The sequence below is a fragment of the Opisthocomus hoazin genome, chromosome 32, assembly GCF_030867145.1.
Source record: "Opisthocomus hoazin isolate bOpiHoa1 chromosome 32, bOpiHoa1.hap1, whole genome shotgun sequence".
In the NCBI taxonomy this organism is placed as follows: domain Eukaryota; kingdom Metazoa; phylum Chordata; class Aves; order Opisthocomiformes; family Opisthocomidae; genus Opisthocomus; species Opisthocomus hoazin.
The window spans coordinates 2,352,854-2,367,271 of NC_134445.1; the positions used below are offsets into that span (position 1 = coordinate 2,352,854).

General features: G+C 67.1%; 2 protein-coding genes across 2 annotated transcripts; one reads left to right on the forward strand and one right to left on the reverse strand.

Annotated features, from left to right (window-relative positions):
- The first annotated feature begins 1,924 nt into the window (after window positions 1-1,924).
- ASB8 (ankyrin repeat and SOCS box containing 8) lies at window positions 1,925-5,503 on the forward strand. Its single transcript, XM_075445683.1, is given in 4 exon segments — window positions 1,925-2,200; window positions 3,298-3,348; window positions 3,351-3,404; window positions 4,518-5,503. Coding segments are annotated over 4 exon segments (855 nt in total). The 5' UTR covers window positions 1,925-2,083; the 3' UTR covers window positions 5,151-5,503.
- A 1,432-nt stretch (window positions 5,504-6,935) lies between these two features.
- Window positions 6,936-14,207, reverse strand: PFKM (phosphofructokinase, muscle). The gene is made up of 23 exons (XM_075445657.1): window positions 14,092-14,207; window positions 13,157-13,255; window positions 12,417-12,490; window positions 12,249-12,326; window positions 11,859-12,048; window positions 11,475-11,640; window positions 11,332-11,376; window positions 11,132-11,240; window positions 10,965-11,060; window positions 10,777-10,869; window positions 10,570-10,695; window positions 9,658-9,722; window positions 9,488-9,551; window positions 9,263-9,409; window positions 8,930-9,000; window positions 8,752-8,839; window positions 8,516-8,668; window positions 8,265-8,429; window positions 8,081-8,142; window positions 7,870-7,981; window positions 7,658-7,757; window positions 7,318-7,423; window positions 6,936-7,172 (listed from the first exon to the last, which is right to left on the reverse strand). The coding sequence occupies exons 2-23, from the start codon at window positions 13,245-13,247 to the stop codon at window positions 7,025-7,027; spliced, it is 2,349 nt and encodes a 782-aa protein (XP_075301772.1). The 5' UTR covers window positions 13,248-13,255; window positions 14,092-14,207; the 3' UTR covers window positions 6,936-7,024.
- Window positions 14,208-14,418: the final 211 nt, after the last annotated feature.

Here is a 14,418-nt window from a genome sequence, read left to right on the forward strand (position 1 = left end):
GGGGGGGGGGGGAGGGGGGGCAGGCAAGGAGATGGGGTGAGGAGGGGGCACCCCAAGGGGGGTCCAGCACCCCCCGTGCCTCAGTTTCCTCTCCTGATGCTGGAGGGGGGGGCAGCAAGGCCATGGGTTGGGGCTCGAAGCCTCCCCCTCCCCATCCCAACCGCACCCCCCGCATACCCCCCCTCCCCTCACGGAGGGGCCCCCCCAAGCTTGGGGGGCGGAGGGGGGGGGGGCTACGCTGCCCGCGCCCCACCCCCCCCTCGAGCATCGCCGCCATCTCGGGGGGCACCGGAAGGGGGAAAGAGGCGGGGGGGGGAGGGTGTGTGCCCGGGAGGGGGGGGCCCGGCCCCGACTCACCGCTGCGGGGGGGGCGGCGGCGCGGGCGCGGGCGCGGGAGCGGAGCGGGGGGGGGCGGCGGAAGGGCCTCCCGCATGGCCGCCCCGGGCCCCTCCCGCACGGCCGGGAGCTGGGGGGGATTGGGGGGGGGTCCAGCCGCCCGCCCCCGCAGCACGGAGCCCCCCCCCGGGGAGGCGGGACGGCGGGGGGGGGGGGGGGGTGTCCGGGGTGTGACCCCCCCAACCGGTGTGTCCGGATTTGGGGGGGGTCGGGGCCCTTCTGTGGGGGGGTGGCAGCTGGGGGGGGCGGGGGTCCCCTAAGCCCCCCCCCAGATGTTCGCAGCTGGATGAAGCCGCCGGGGGGGGGGGGGAGAGGAGGGACCCCCAACTGCCCCACCCCCAGCTCCGGGGCTCTGACCCCTCCCGCCCCGAGCGAGGGGCTGTTGGCTGGGGACTGGGAGTCACTGGTTTGGACTGGGGGTGGCTGCGGGGGGGTCGGTGCCAGGGCACAGGCAGCTCGGGGGGGGGGGGGCGGGGTGTCCCCAGGGGATGGGTTTGGGGTGCGAGGGCCAGTGTCACCCGACCGGGCTGTCACCCACCAGGGTGCTGGGTGATCCCCCAAGCCCAGGTGTCACCCGTCAGGGTGCTGGGTCACCCCCAGGCCCTGCCATCACTGTGTCAGGGTGCTGGGTCACCCCCCATGCCTGGCTGTCACCTGTCAGGGTGTTGGGTGATCCCCTAGTTGTCACCGTGCTGGGGTGCTGGGTCACCCCCAAGCCTGGCTGTCACCCTGCCAAGGGGCCATCGCACCCAGGCGCAGACCTGTCCCCAGCTCAGCCGCTGCCCGGCTGTCCCCAGCAGCTGGACAAGCACCCCAACGCCGTCCCCTCGGTGAGGCCCCAGTGTCACCCAGCATGGTGGCACCCTGGTGTCACCCTCACAGAGTCACCCGTTGTCACCCGGTGCAGGGACACCCAGTGTCACCCTCACGGGTCACTCAGTGCAGGGACACCCCGGTGTCACCCCTCACAGGGTCACCTGCTGTCACCCGGTGCAGGGACACCCAGTGTCACCCTCATGGGGTCACCCAGTGCAGGGACACCCAGTGTCACCCTCACGGGTCACCCAGTGCAGGCACACCCCGGTGTCACCCTCACGGGGTCACCCAGTGTCATCCAGTGCAGGGACACCCGCTGTCACCCCACAGACACCCCGGTGTCACCCCGTGCAGTGTCCCCCCACGGGCTCAGGCCCCGTTGCCATGGCGACCCCAGGGTTTTCCCCCCCCTCAGCGCTCAGGTAGGGCCACCGGAACCCAGCGGGTGCGCAGGGCGGATTGGTGGAGAGCCCGGGAGGGGCGGGGCTTGCGGGCGGGAGCGGCTGGCGAATGGAGGAGCGCAAAGAGGAGGGGCGGGACCTCGGAAGGCGGGGGAGGAAAAACTGGGAGGAGGCGGAGCCTCGAGGGACTCCACCGGTCGGATTGGCGGAGAGGTGCGCGCAGCCTGTGGCCGCGCATGCGCTGCTGCGCAACGTCGTCACTTCCGGCTGGAGGCGGCTTCCGCCTCCCGCTGGGCCTGGAGCGGCGGCGCCGAGGCCGCGCAGATCCCCGGGCCCCCCCCCGGGCCCCTCCGCTCCTCCCCGCCGCGCTCGGTGCGGCTCGGGCAGCCCTTCCCGCCCCTCCCCTGCGCAGCGGCGGGGCCTGGGCGCGGCGGCTTGGCGGGGCATGCGGCGGCCGGCCGGCCCGCACTATGTGGTACATCATGCAGGGCATCCAGAGCAAGTACTCGCTGTCGGAGCGGCTCATCCGCACCATCGCCGCCATCCGCTCCTTCCCGCGGGACAACGTGGAGGATCTGATCGGCAGGGTGAGCGGCCCGGGGGCCCGCCCGGCCCGGCGCGGAGGAGACGGGGGTCGGCAGGGGAGGGGGCCCAGGGGTTCCCCCGCCCCCCGCCCGGTTTCGCGGCTGGAGGGCCGGGTCGGGCAGGGCGCATCGCTCCCCGCTGCTGGACACCCCCTCCCGGGCGAGGTGCTGGCGGCTGGGCCCGCCCGTGGCCCCTTCCCAGCCCCCCTTGTATCACTGCCCCAGCCCCCTTGCTCATTCCCCATCGCCCCTGCCCCTTCCTCAGCCCCCCTGTGCCCTTTCCCCTGCCCCCATGCCCCAGCCCCATTGCCCCTGGCCATTCCTCAGCCCCCCCCTTCCTCAGTCCCCCTGCCCCTTCCCCCCCACTTCCACCCGTGGCCCCACGCGCGGAGGGTGCTCTGGGAGCTTCGCCTCAGCCCGGGTCGCTCGCAGGGCAGCGGGAGCCCTGGCTAAGCCTGAAGGATCTGGGCAGCTGGGGAGCTGTTTCAGGGGTGCGAGGGAGACGCCCTTCCCAAGCCGAGGAACCCCCGCATTCATCCCGGGGCTGCGTCGCCACCCCGGGGGATGCTCCCAGGACAGCTCAGGCCGTGCCAGAGCCTTGCTGGTGGCTTTTGAACGGCTGCCGGTTTGTTCAGCAGGGGGCAAAGCGCGCCGTTGACCTTCCCAAACCCCCGCGCTGGGCCCGCTGCCGGCCTCCCGACAGCCATTCCTCGCGATCCTGCCGGAGCAGAGAGCCGGCATGCGGGCAGCGAAGAGAGCCGGCATGCGGGCAGCGAGTGGCTGCAGGGGTTATACCAGACCTCCATGGCACCCGGGTATCTTCAGGCATCGTTTAGTGACGATAAATTAATTAAAATCACGGCTGAGAGCAGGGACACGCGCTGCTGAGCGCTTCTGCCCCGCGGGGAGCTCTGTGCGACCGCAGTGTCTGGCCTCAAAACAAACCCCAGGGCTTGTGTGGGCGCATCGTGTCGGAGATCTGTTAATAAACCTCTTCTAACGATGCAAATGGAGGCGTGTCAGCTGCTGGCTTGGGGGTGGAAAACGGCCAAGAACGGCTGGGTTTGCTAATCCCGGCTGCGGTTTCCTGTCTTCTCGCAGGCGCGGATGTGAACTGCACACACGGCACCCTGAAACCGCTGCACTGCGCCCTGCATGGGTGGCTGACGCCGACTGCGTCGAGCTGCTGCTGCAGAAGGGAGCGGAGGTAAAGGCTTTTAAAGAAGAAAAACCACGTTCAAAAGCGCAAAGGTCCCTTTGAAATGGGGCCGGGAAGCGAGGAGGCGGCCGCGGGTGCTGGTAAACAGCCAAGGTCTGAGCCGGTGGTTTAAGCGGTGCCGGTTTTGTGCCCCCTCGCAGGGCAGAATGAAGCCAGGTGAAGGTTTCTCGCCGCAGTCACGGGTGAAATGTTTGTGCTCGAGATCTCGGGGTGCCACCCGTCTGAGGAGCGAGGGTGGCTTTGCAGCGGGAGCCTGGAGGAAGCATTGAAAGCTGTGTGTTGCCTGATTTTGGGCACTTCCTTCTGGCCGCTGGCAGGTTGTACCCCTCGCTCCCGGCCCATCCGCTAATTATGGGACGTGGAAGCGGTTTCACACAGCGCCGGGGAAGCTTCCCCTGATGCCGGCGGGAACTTGGTGGACGACAGGTTAACCATGAGCCAGCAGCGTGCCCTGGCTGCCCAGAAGGCCAGTGGGATCCTGGGGTGTGGGCAGCAGGGCAAGGGAGGTTCTCCTCCCCCTCTGCTCTGCCCTGCTGAGGCCCCATCTGCAGTGCTGTGTCCAGTGCTGGGCTCCTCAGCTCAAGAAAGATGAGGAGCTGCTGGAGAGAGTCCAGCACAGGGCTCTGAGGATGAGGAGGGACTGGAGCTTCTCTGCTACGAGGAGAGGCTGAGGGAGCTGGGCTTGTTCAGCCTGGAGAAGAGAAGGCTGCGAGGGGACCTTCGAAATGCCTCTAAATCTCTGCAGGGTGGGTGTCAGGAGGACACGGCCAGACTCTTTCCAGTGGTGCCCAGCGACAGGGCAAGGGGCAACGGGCACAAACTGGAGCAGAGGAAGCTCCAGCTGAACCCGAGGAAGAACTTCTTCCTCTGAGGGTGCCGGAGCCCTGGCCCAGGCTGCCCAGGGAGGCTGTGGAGTCTCCTTCTCTGGAGATATTCCAGACCCACCTGGCCGCGGTGCTGTGCCCCCTGCTCTGGGTGACCCTGCTTGGGCAGGGGGTTGGGCTGGGGGACCCCCAGACGTCCCTTCCAACCCTGACCATTCTGTGATTCTGGGGTGCCTCAGTGACCCCCAAATCCTTTCTCCTCCCTCCCCTCCTGCAGGTCAACGCCCTGGATGGCTACAACCGAACAGCCCTTCACTACGCGGCGGAAAAGGACGAAACCTGCGTGGAAATCCTCCTGGAGTACGGGGCCAACCCCAACGCCCTGGACGGCAACAAGGACACCCCGCTCCACTGGGCCGCCTTCAAGAACAACGCCGAGTGCGTGCGGTCGCTTCTGGAGAACGGCGCCTGGGTGAACGCCCGCGATTACAACAACGACACGCCGCTCAGCTGGGCGGCCATGAAGGGGAACCTGGAGAGCGTCAGCATCCTGCTCGACTTCGGGGCGGAGGTCCGCGTGGTGAATTTGAAAGGGCAGACCCCCATCTCGCGGTTGGTGGCGTTGCTGGTTCGGGGCTTGGGTACGGAGCGCGAGGATTCCTGCTTCGACCTTCTCCACCGAGCTATCGGACATTTTGAGCTGAGAAAAAACGGCAGCATGCCCTGGGAGGTGACCAGGGATCAGCAGCTCTGCGAAAAGCTCACCCTGCTCTGCTCGGCCCCCGGTACCCTACAGACGCTGTCGCGTTACGCCGTGCGCCGCAGCCTGGGCGTGCGGTTCCTGCCGGAGGCGGTGAAGCAGCTGCCCTTGCCCACCTGCCTGAAGGAGTACGTGCTGCTCCTCAGCTAAGCCAACGACGCGGCGCTGGGGCTCTTCCCTGCTGGCGTTCGGCTCCCTTCGTCGCCGCTTCCTCGTGGCAGCGCCAGGAATGAGGTTGACCGCTTGGTTGGGGCCTCGCGGGTGCTGGATTCCCCTCCCCGGTCGCCATCTCGGTTTTCTCCCTGCTCTGCTCTCCTGCCCGAGCCGGCACAGGGCGTGGGGATCCACCGGTGCCGCTCGCAGACGGCCCCGTGCAGTCTCTCTGCCCACAGTGCCTGCTCGGCCGCTCCCCCCACGCGCTCCCCCCTCCCTTTCGGCCTCGGGAGATGAACGAGCTCCCTTTAACGGCAAATTATATCCTGGCTTCCCAGCTGTTGGTTTAACCTGGGGTGGTTTTCCCTTTTTTCTTTGCGTTGGGGCAGACCTGGGGGAAAGGAAAGCTTTCCAGGTTGGGGGGGGGGGAATGGGGAAACCCTCCTGCTGTGGAGGACCTGAGGCAGAAAATCCGTCCCGTGGGATGTGTTGGCTGGATGGCCGGTGTGAAAGCCCACCCTCGGCGCACGTCACGAGCTGGTGTGTCCCTTCGCTCGGCGCTGACACCCGCACGCAGCCACGGCCACCCCGGCACAGCACCCCACCGACGGGGCAGAGCTCGCGTGCCCGCAGCTCCCGCTGCTTCGGGCAGACCGGGGCCATCCCTCAACGCACGGCGGTGTGCTTTTCCCCGCCGATCTGTGATTTTTGAGATGCGTCCGTGCTGTGGAAGGGGACAAGAGCACCTCCAAAGCTGAGTTTGCGGGGCTGTAATTCCATTTCCCTCCCTCTCCGGAGCGGCTCCGCACCGAGCGCCGGATGCTCCGTGCCCCGGAGCAGAGCTTTCCCTCCCCTCTGCCACGCGACGACCCACCCCAGCTCTTCCTTAGCTTCAGTTTTGCGCTGTCACCTTGCTGTTCCGGTGCTGAGTTCATTTCTCTGTGTGTACATCCAGATTTTGGGCAGAGGGGTGAGGACGCGCTGGCGACGGGGCTCCGGGCAGACCCCCCGTGGGCAGCGCCCGCTCGCTGTTCGGCACGGCTGGCGGTGGTTGCGTTCCCGTGCTTGTTCCCGGCGCCGCGCACAGTCCCTGTCGCACCTCGGACCCGGGACGTCGCTCCGGCCATGGTGACCCCGCATTAGACCCCTCGCGCTGAGGGGTTCTGCGGGAGTTTTGCCTCCGAGCGCAGCCTGCCCGCGCCGATGCCCCTCCCTGCTCCCAGCCCGCCCTGCGCACCCGCACCTCCGCCCTTGGGTGGGGGTTTTGGGGATCCCGAGGGCGCCCCGAGCTGCAGCATCCTCCGTGTGCTCTTCCCAGGGCTCCCAGGAGCCACGTCATGCTTTCGAAAGTGAAGGCAGGCAGGGAAACTGATAATTGCGTTACAGGAGAAACTTGGGGGAGGCAAATCGGGTTAGATTTATTTTATTCCTCCCTGTTGTGCCGGGGAATGAAGCCGTCGGGACCACGGGTGCGCGTGGGGCTGTGGGAGCCGTGCTCGCCTTCCCGGGGGGCAGCGCCGGAGGGTTGGAGCACAGTTTTGTTTTTGCCACCACGAGCGAGTGGCGAGTTTATTGAAGCATCGTAATTCTGAGTTTTTAACGCTAAAGTGAGGCCCTAGGGACTCTACCCGGACCGCTTGCTCTCAGCTTATCGCGACGTCCCGCTGCAACACTTGGGGAACTGCTTTTCTGTTTAGAAAGCCCATAAAATACCTAAACCAATCCAAAATTTACCCCGAGGAAACCCTCCACTTCGGGAAAAGCGCTCTTTTGCCGAGGCAGCGGGTGCCCTCGGGGCGTGGAGGTGCTGCCCGGCTTCCCGGGGCTGCGAGCTACGACACGGGGACACGCTCTGGGGTGGGGGAAGCCTCTTAGATGTTGGACTCGAGCGAGATCCTCTTGCGCGTGACGTGCTCCAGGTGGGCTTTCTCCGAGGTGTCCAGCTCGATGTTGTACTTGGCCAGGATTTTGAGGATGGGGCGAAGCTTCAGCCACCACTGCTCCTTGGGGATGCGGTGCCTGGGCGGGAGAGAGCGAGCGGGGTGGTGGTCCCGGATGGAAACGGCGCTGCGTCACCCAGGGGAGCGTTCCCAGCCCCTGTTTGTCCTTCCTGGGGTGGGGGCACGGTCTCTGAGGTGGGGAGGGGGGGAAGGGGGCCACCTACTCGAAGTCTGTCTGCTGCTTGAGCTCGGTGATGGGCTGGAAGACGAGGCTGCGCTTGCGCATGCCCAGCAGACAAGCCGAGTCGTCCGTGTTGGCGAAGATCCGACCTGCGAGGGGAGGTGGGGAGGGGGCTCAGCGTCCCGGACCCTCCAGGAGGGGAGAGCACCCCTGAAGCACCCCCCGAAATCTGCCGACCAGCCCTTCGTATGGTGTCGGAGCACACGTGGACGTTGGGAAAGAGATGGGGCTTTGCTTTTAGCTGCCCTCTCCCCGGCCGGGGGAAGGGTAGGGGGCTTTGGAAACAAGGCAGGGACCCCCCAGCCCCCCAGTGCAGCACCCACCGTGCCGCGAGCACTCCTTGATCTTCCCGGTGATCCAGGCCACCGCCTTGGCGCCCATTTTGGTGCCAAAGTTCCTGTCGAAGGGGGTCGGGGTGCCGCCCTGCACCGGGAAAGCCGCCGGGTGAATGAAGGTGGGGGTAAAGCCCTGGGTGAGGGTCCCCCAGCCCCTCCCCTGGGGGGCCGTGTTCCCGCTGCCCGGGGGGGGGCTGTACCTGCTGCATGTGGCCCAGCACGTTTTTCCGGCAGTCGAAGATGCCCTTCCCTTCCTCCGAGTAGAGGTTGTAGATGAAGTCGGTGGTGTAGTTCTCGTTGCACCGCTCGTTCCTGCGCCGGGCGAGGGAGATGGGCTCGGGGTTGGGGGGTGGCACGAGCGTGGCAGGTCTCAGCCGCCCCCCCCAATCTGATCCCACCCCGGGGTCGTACCTGAGCACCAGCCCCCTCTTCACCGTCGTCTTCATCTTCTCCGTTAAATGCTCCACGTTGACCTACGTGGAGCACGAAATGGGCGTTGGGGGGCTCGGGAGCGGAAATAAATGCGTCCCCCGCTGCCCTGGGGCTGCGGTGATGCCCGGAGTGGGGGGGACATGGGGTGGGGGTTGTCCCCAACCTGCAGGTCGCGGATGTTGAAGGGGTCCTCGTAGATGTAGGCGGCGTCGGCGCCGGCTGCCAGCCCCGCCATGGTGGCCAAGTAGCCGCAGAAGCCGCCCATGGTCTCGATGATGAAGACGCGGCGCTTGGTCCCAGCCGCTGACTGCTTGATGCGGTCGCAGGTCTGCAGGGGGGGGGAGAATTGGGGTGAAAAAAAGGGATTTAAGTGAACGGGTGGTGTTGTCATTAAACGGGGGAGCGGGGCCGCACCGTGGTGATGGTGTTGAGCGCGGTGTCGGCGCCGATGCTGAAGTCGGAGCCGGGGACGTTGTTGGAGACGGTGGCGGGGATGATGCAGAGTGGGATGCAGAGCTCCTCGTACTTGGCCCTCCCCTCCATCAGCTCCAGGCTGCCCGTGAAGGCCTGCGGGCAGCGGGCGCGGGGTGTCGGTGCGGGCGCGGTGCCGGCAGCTGCCCGCTCCCTGCCACCGCCGCTTCCCCGCTCACCTCGAAGCCGCCGATGATGATCAGCCCGTGGATGCCAAAGTTGCTGATGTTGGCGCTGATTTCCTCAAAGTATTTCTTGGGCAGGGTCCTGGGGGGGTGAAACCGCCCTGGCTGAGCCCGCCTGGGGTGGGGGCCCCTATCTGGGGACCCCCCCGGATTCCCCCGGGGGAGCATTTACCTCTTTGTCCCCAGTTTGGAGCCCCCCAGCCCCGTCCAGCTGCCGACCCTCTCCCAGCTGATATCTTCCACCTGGGGGGGAAAGCACCAAGTTGGGGATGGGAGAAGGATTTTGGGGTGCAGCGGCCTCGCTGCCGCCATGGTGGAGCGATACTGGGGTAACCCGGTACCCCCAGCTGGGGGATGGCGGCGGGATGAGCCACGGCAGGGCTGGGGTGAGGACGGGGCTCGAGCGTCCCCATCCCGGGGGATCCCCCTTCCTTCTGGGGCCGTGGCTGCTGCTTTTCGGGGCCGTTCCCCACCCCGTGCACCCCGTTTTCCCCGGGGTTCCCACCTTCCCGTAGGCCAGCCCTTCAAAGCCGTCGTGCACCGCCAGCATCCGGTGCCCGTGGATGAGGCCGATGCGCACGGTCGACCGGACGGCCGCGTTCATGCCGGCGGCCGGGGCGCCCACGTTGAGCACGGCCAGCGTGTAACCGCTCTGCGGGGACAGGGCAGCCGGCGTTGGGGGGTTGTGGGCTTCGGGGGGGTCCCCGTCACCCCCTCCCCGCTGCCCTACCTTGGTGGAGGGTGGGCGGATGTGTGCCAGCAGCTTGTACACGTTCCAGTTGTTCTGGAAACTCCTGTGAAGGGGGGGGAAGGCGGGTGTGGGAGCCCCGGGGGTGGCCGGAGCCCTGGGGGGTGGCCGGAGCCCCGGGTCCCCGCCGGGGACGGCGCGCGGACGCTCACCGGCCCCGCAGCTTCAGGGCTTCGTCGAAGCGTCCCTCGTTCATCGCCGTCGTCACGTCCTTGGTCTGCAGGGAGCAAAGATAGGGCGGGGGGATCGCGAAGTTGGGTGGGTTTGTGTCACGCCGCGTGACTTTGCACCGCGCCGGCTGGGTTAGCACCGCGCCGGCTGGGTTTGCACCGCGCCGGCTGGGTTTGCACCGCGCCGCGTGGCTCTGCGTTGCGTGGGGTGGGTTTGCAATGCATGGGGTGGGTTTGCACCGCGCCGGCTGGTGGGTTTGCGATGCATGGGGTGGGTTTGCATGGCTCCACGTGGCTCTGCGTTGCATGGGGTGGGTTTGTGATGCATGGGGTGAGTTTGCACCGCGCCGGCTGATGGGTTTGTGCCACGCCGGCTGGGTTTGCATCGCATTGGATGGGTTTGCGATGCACTGGATGGGTTTGTGTGGCTCTGCGTTGCATGGGATGGGTTTGCAACCACTCCGGCCGGGTTTGCACCGCTTTGGCCGGGGTTTGCACCGCGCCGCGTGGCTCTGCGTTGCGTGGGGTGGGTTTGCACCGCGCTGGCTGATGGGTTTGCACCGTGCCGGCCGGGTTTGCGACGCATTGGATGGGTTTGCGTGGCTCCGCGTGGCTCTGCGTTGCGTGGGATGGGTTTGCACCGCGCTGGCTGATGGGTTTGCACCGCGCCGGCCGGGTTTGCAGAGCGCCGCGGGGGTTTGCACCGCACCCGGCTGCGTTTGCACCGCGCCGGCCGGGTTTGCACCGCACACTCGATGCGTTCACGCTGCACCGGCTGCGCTTGCGTTGCGCCGTGTGGGCTTGCATCGCAGCCGGCCGCGCTTGCATCACGCCGCGTGACTTCGCGTCGCACCCGTCCGTGGGGAGCCCGGGGGTCCCGTCCCCCCCACTCACCACCTGGACGCACTCCATCAGGGGCAGGCGCACGGCTTGGTTGCCCGAGAGGCTGACGACGCAGGCCGGGGTGTCGGGGGTCCCCTCCAGCAGAGCCATGACTGCTTCAACACCCATCCGGCTGCCCTGCGGGGCCAGGACCGGGCACGTTACCCCCCCCGGAGCCCCTCTCCCCGCGGGCGGGCTGGGAGGGAGGGAGCTGCCTACCAGGATGCGGTCGAAGGCGGAGGGCGTCCCGCCGCGCTGGACGTGGCCCAGGATGGTGACGCGGGTGTCGTAGCCCAAACGCTTCACCACCAGCTGCAAGACAGGGACACACCTGGATCCGGCCCCGCAGCCGCGCCGGGAAGGGGTTGGGAAAAAAGAAAAGGCTTCCCCCCCGCCTCCCCGCTCACGGATTTGATGTCGTCGGAGGTGATGGCCTTGCCGTGCTTGTCGATGGCACCCTCGGCCACGATGATGATGTTCAGCCTCGAGCCGCCCACGCGGGTCTGGGGGGGCAGCCGGGGGGTGACGATGGGCAGGGGGCCGGGGCCGAGGCGCCCGCTGGAGCCTGTCCTACCTCCGTCAGCCTCCGGCACAAATGATCTTCCCAGTCGTCCTCGGGAGGGGACTCAGGGATGAAGACCCAGTCGGCGCCGCAGGCCAGGGCAGTGATGAGCGCCAGGTAGCTGGGACGGGTGAAAATTGGCCATTTAGGGTTTTTTTTTTACCCCATTTTCTTTGTGGGGAGCGGCTGCGGGTGGCAGCACGGGGACGTACCCGCAGTGGCGACCCATCACTTCCAGCACGAAGGTGCGCTGGTGGCTGCGGGAGACACGGGTTTCACCCCACGGCAAGCCGGGGTGGGGTGCGGACACCCGGGTCCCCCCCGGTGTGGGGGGCATGGGGGGGGTCCCCGTCACCTCTGGGCCGTGGTGGTGATGGCGTCCACGATCTCCATGATGCGGTGCAGCGCCGAGTCGGTGCCGATGGTCATGTCGGTGCCGCAGAAGTCGTTGTCGATGGAGCCCACCATGCCCACGATGTTCAGGTGACTCGACTTCTTCGCCTCCTCCGCCGTGATCCCCCCTGCCACGGGGTGTGACACCCCCTTTTCCCTCCGTGTTCCCCCCAAAACATCCCCACGGGGCCAAGCACCGCCGCAAACCCCCAGTGTGGGGAAAAACCCCACTGTTTTGTCTACGGCCCCCCTGATTTTGGTGCAGACCCCCCTGATTTTGGCACCTTTTTACCCCACAGGTGAAGTTTGGGGGGTCCCGTGGCGGGGGGGGGGCACACGCACGTACCCACTTTCACCAGCTCGGCCAGGAGGCTGCTCCACTCGGCCCGGAAGGTGTCGGCGCCGGTGAGGCTGCCGTCGCCGCCGATGACGCAGAGGTTGGTGATGCCGCGTTTCACCAGGTTACGGGCGGCTTTCAGGCGGCCCTCGCGCGTCCGGAAATCCTGGCAGCGGGCGCTGCCGATGACCGTGCCCCCCTGCGGGACCCCCCCCACCGTGGGTGCTGGGTCCCCCCCCCCCAGCACCCCCGTGTCTGTCTGTCCATCCCTCCCACCCCTCCATCCCGGCTCCGGTTTCGGGTTATTTTCAGGCTTGACCCCAGCGCCGCGGCGTAGGGTTACACCGCGTGCCCCCCGCCATCGGTGCACCGAGCTGGCCGGGCTCAGCCGCCGCTCACCAGCTGCAGCATCATGGAGACGCTCTCCCACGTGGCCTCCTTGATGTTGTCCCCGCCGTCCACCAGCCCCTGGTAACCCTGGAAGTGGGGGGACACAACCTAATGTTGAAACAATGCCCCCCCCCTAAGTTCTGGGGGGGCTGGGAAGATGGGGGGGTCAGCACCGACCTCGTGCACGAAGTAGACCTTGGCGCCGGTGTAGATGCCCACGCGCACCACGGCACGGACGGCCGCGTTCATGCCTGTGGGAGGAGGAGAGCGTCACCCGGGGGGACCCCCAGGGACAGGGGGGGACCCCCGAACGCCATCGGCTCCCCCAGACTCGCCCAGCGCCGGGCTCGGCCCCCCCAGCCCCCCCCGGCGTGGGTCTGGCCCCGCAGCTGCCCGGGTTATTTTTGCCCCGTTGACATTTAGCAGCGGCGCCACATGACACGGGGTGACAAGCATGGCGGCGGGGGGGGGGGGGTGGGGGGGAGCCAAGCGGAGACCCCCACGGGCTGGACGGGCCCCCCCAACCTGGGGTACCCCCATCCCGGGGGCCACCTGGGCGCTGGACAAGCTTTGGACCAAATCTCTTATTTTGGGCAACCCCAGCGCTTCCCCGGCGCTGGCTTCGTGCCGGAGCGCTGCCGTCGTCCCTGTAACCCCCCCCCCGATTTTGGCATGGGGTACGTACACCCAGACCCCCCCCCTGCACCCCAAAACTCCCCTCAGCTCTGCCCCGTGGCTTTCGCACCGCGCCGTCCCCCCAGGGTCACCCCCAAAACCGCAACCCCGAGATCCCTGCAGCCGCCGTGCGACCGCCTGCAGGGTCTGGCCGCCAGAGCCCCGTTTCCGCCTGGTTTCTCCCCAAAACGGGGAGACCCTCCCGCAGGCGCTGGCCTTGGGGTCACCGCGGTGTCCCTTACCCTGGGCGTCCCCGCCGGAGGTGAGGACGGCGATGGCTTTGCCGGCGCCCAGGCTCTCGGCGTGGCCCTGTCCCGGCGGCCTCTGCGCCATCTTCTTGGCTGGAAAAAGAGGGAAATTGGGCAAAACGAGGGCGGCGAGGTGCGCCCGGTCCCGCTGGCACCCGCAGACTGGCGCCCGCCGCCCCCCGCCCCGCCTGGGCCCCGAGGGAGGGGCGGCCCCGGGGGGGGGACGGGGGGGGGGGGGCCCAGCCCTGCGCCTGCCCGGCTCCCCTCCTCGCTGGTGCCAGTCCGTGTGCCCTGCTGGTGTCTGCCCTCCTTACTGGTTCCAGTCTGTATTCCTTGCTGGTGTCTGTCTGCCCTCCTTACTGGTGTCTGTCTGCCCTGCTTACTGGTTCCAGTCCGTATTCCCTTGCTGGTGTCTGTTTGCCCTCCTTACTGGTTCCAGTCCGTATTCCTTGCTGGTGTCTGTTTGCCCTCCTTACTGGTTCCAGTCTGCCCTCCTTGCTAGTTCCAGTCTGTATTCCTTGCTGGTATCTGTCTGCCTTCCTTTCTAGTTCCAGTCTTTCTTCCTTGCTGGTACCAGTCTCTCCTCCTTACTGGTTCCAGTCTGTATTCCTTACTGGTACCAGTCCGTCCTTGCTGGTTCCAGTCTATATTCCCTGCTGGTAACAGTCATTATTCCCTGTGGTTACTGGTCTGTCCTCCTTACTGGTACCAGTCAGTACTCTTTGCTGCTGCCAGTGTGTCTTGTTTACTGGTACCAGTCTGCCCTCCCTACTGGTACCCGTCTGTCCTCCTTACTGGTGCCAGTGTGTCCCCTTTTCTGGTACCAGTTTGCCCTCCTTAATGGTTCCTGTCTGTATTCCCTTTGGGTACGGGTCTGTCCTCCTTACTGGTACCAGTCTGTCCTCCTTACTGGTACCAGCGGCACTGACCTGGCAGGCGCCCCCCCCTCGGGGCGAGGGGGAGGAAGGAGAGGAAGAGGAGGACGGCAGCGAGGGAGAGCGCAGCCGAGAAGAGGAGCCGGGAGGCCTCGGGGGAGAGCTCGGGGACGGGCACCATCGCCCGCCGGCTGCTGGCGCCTGAGCGGCTGTACCGGGATCGGCTGTACCGGGATCGGCTGTAACCGGATCGGCTGCCACGGGATCGGCTGTAACCGGATCGGCTGTGACCGGAATCAGCTGCAACGGGATCGGCTGCAACGGGATCAGTTTTAACAGGCATCGGCTGTAACGGGATCAGCTGCAATGGGGTCGCCTGTA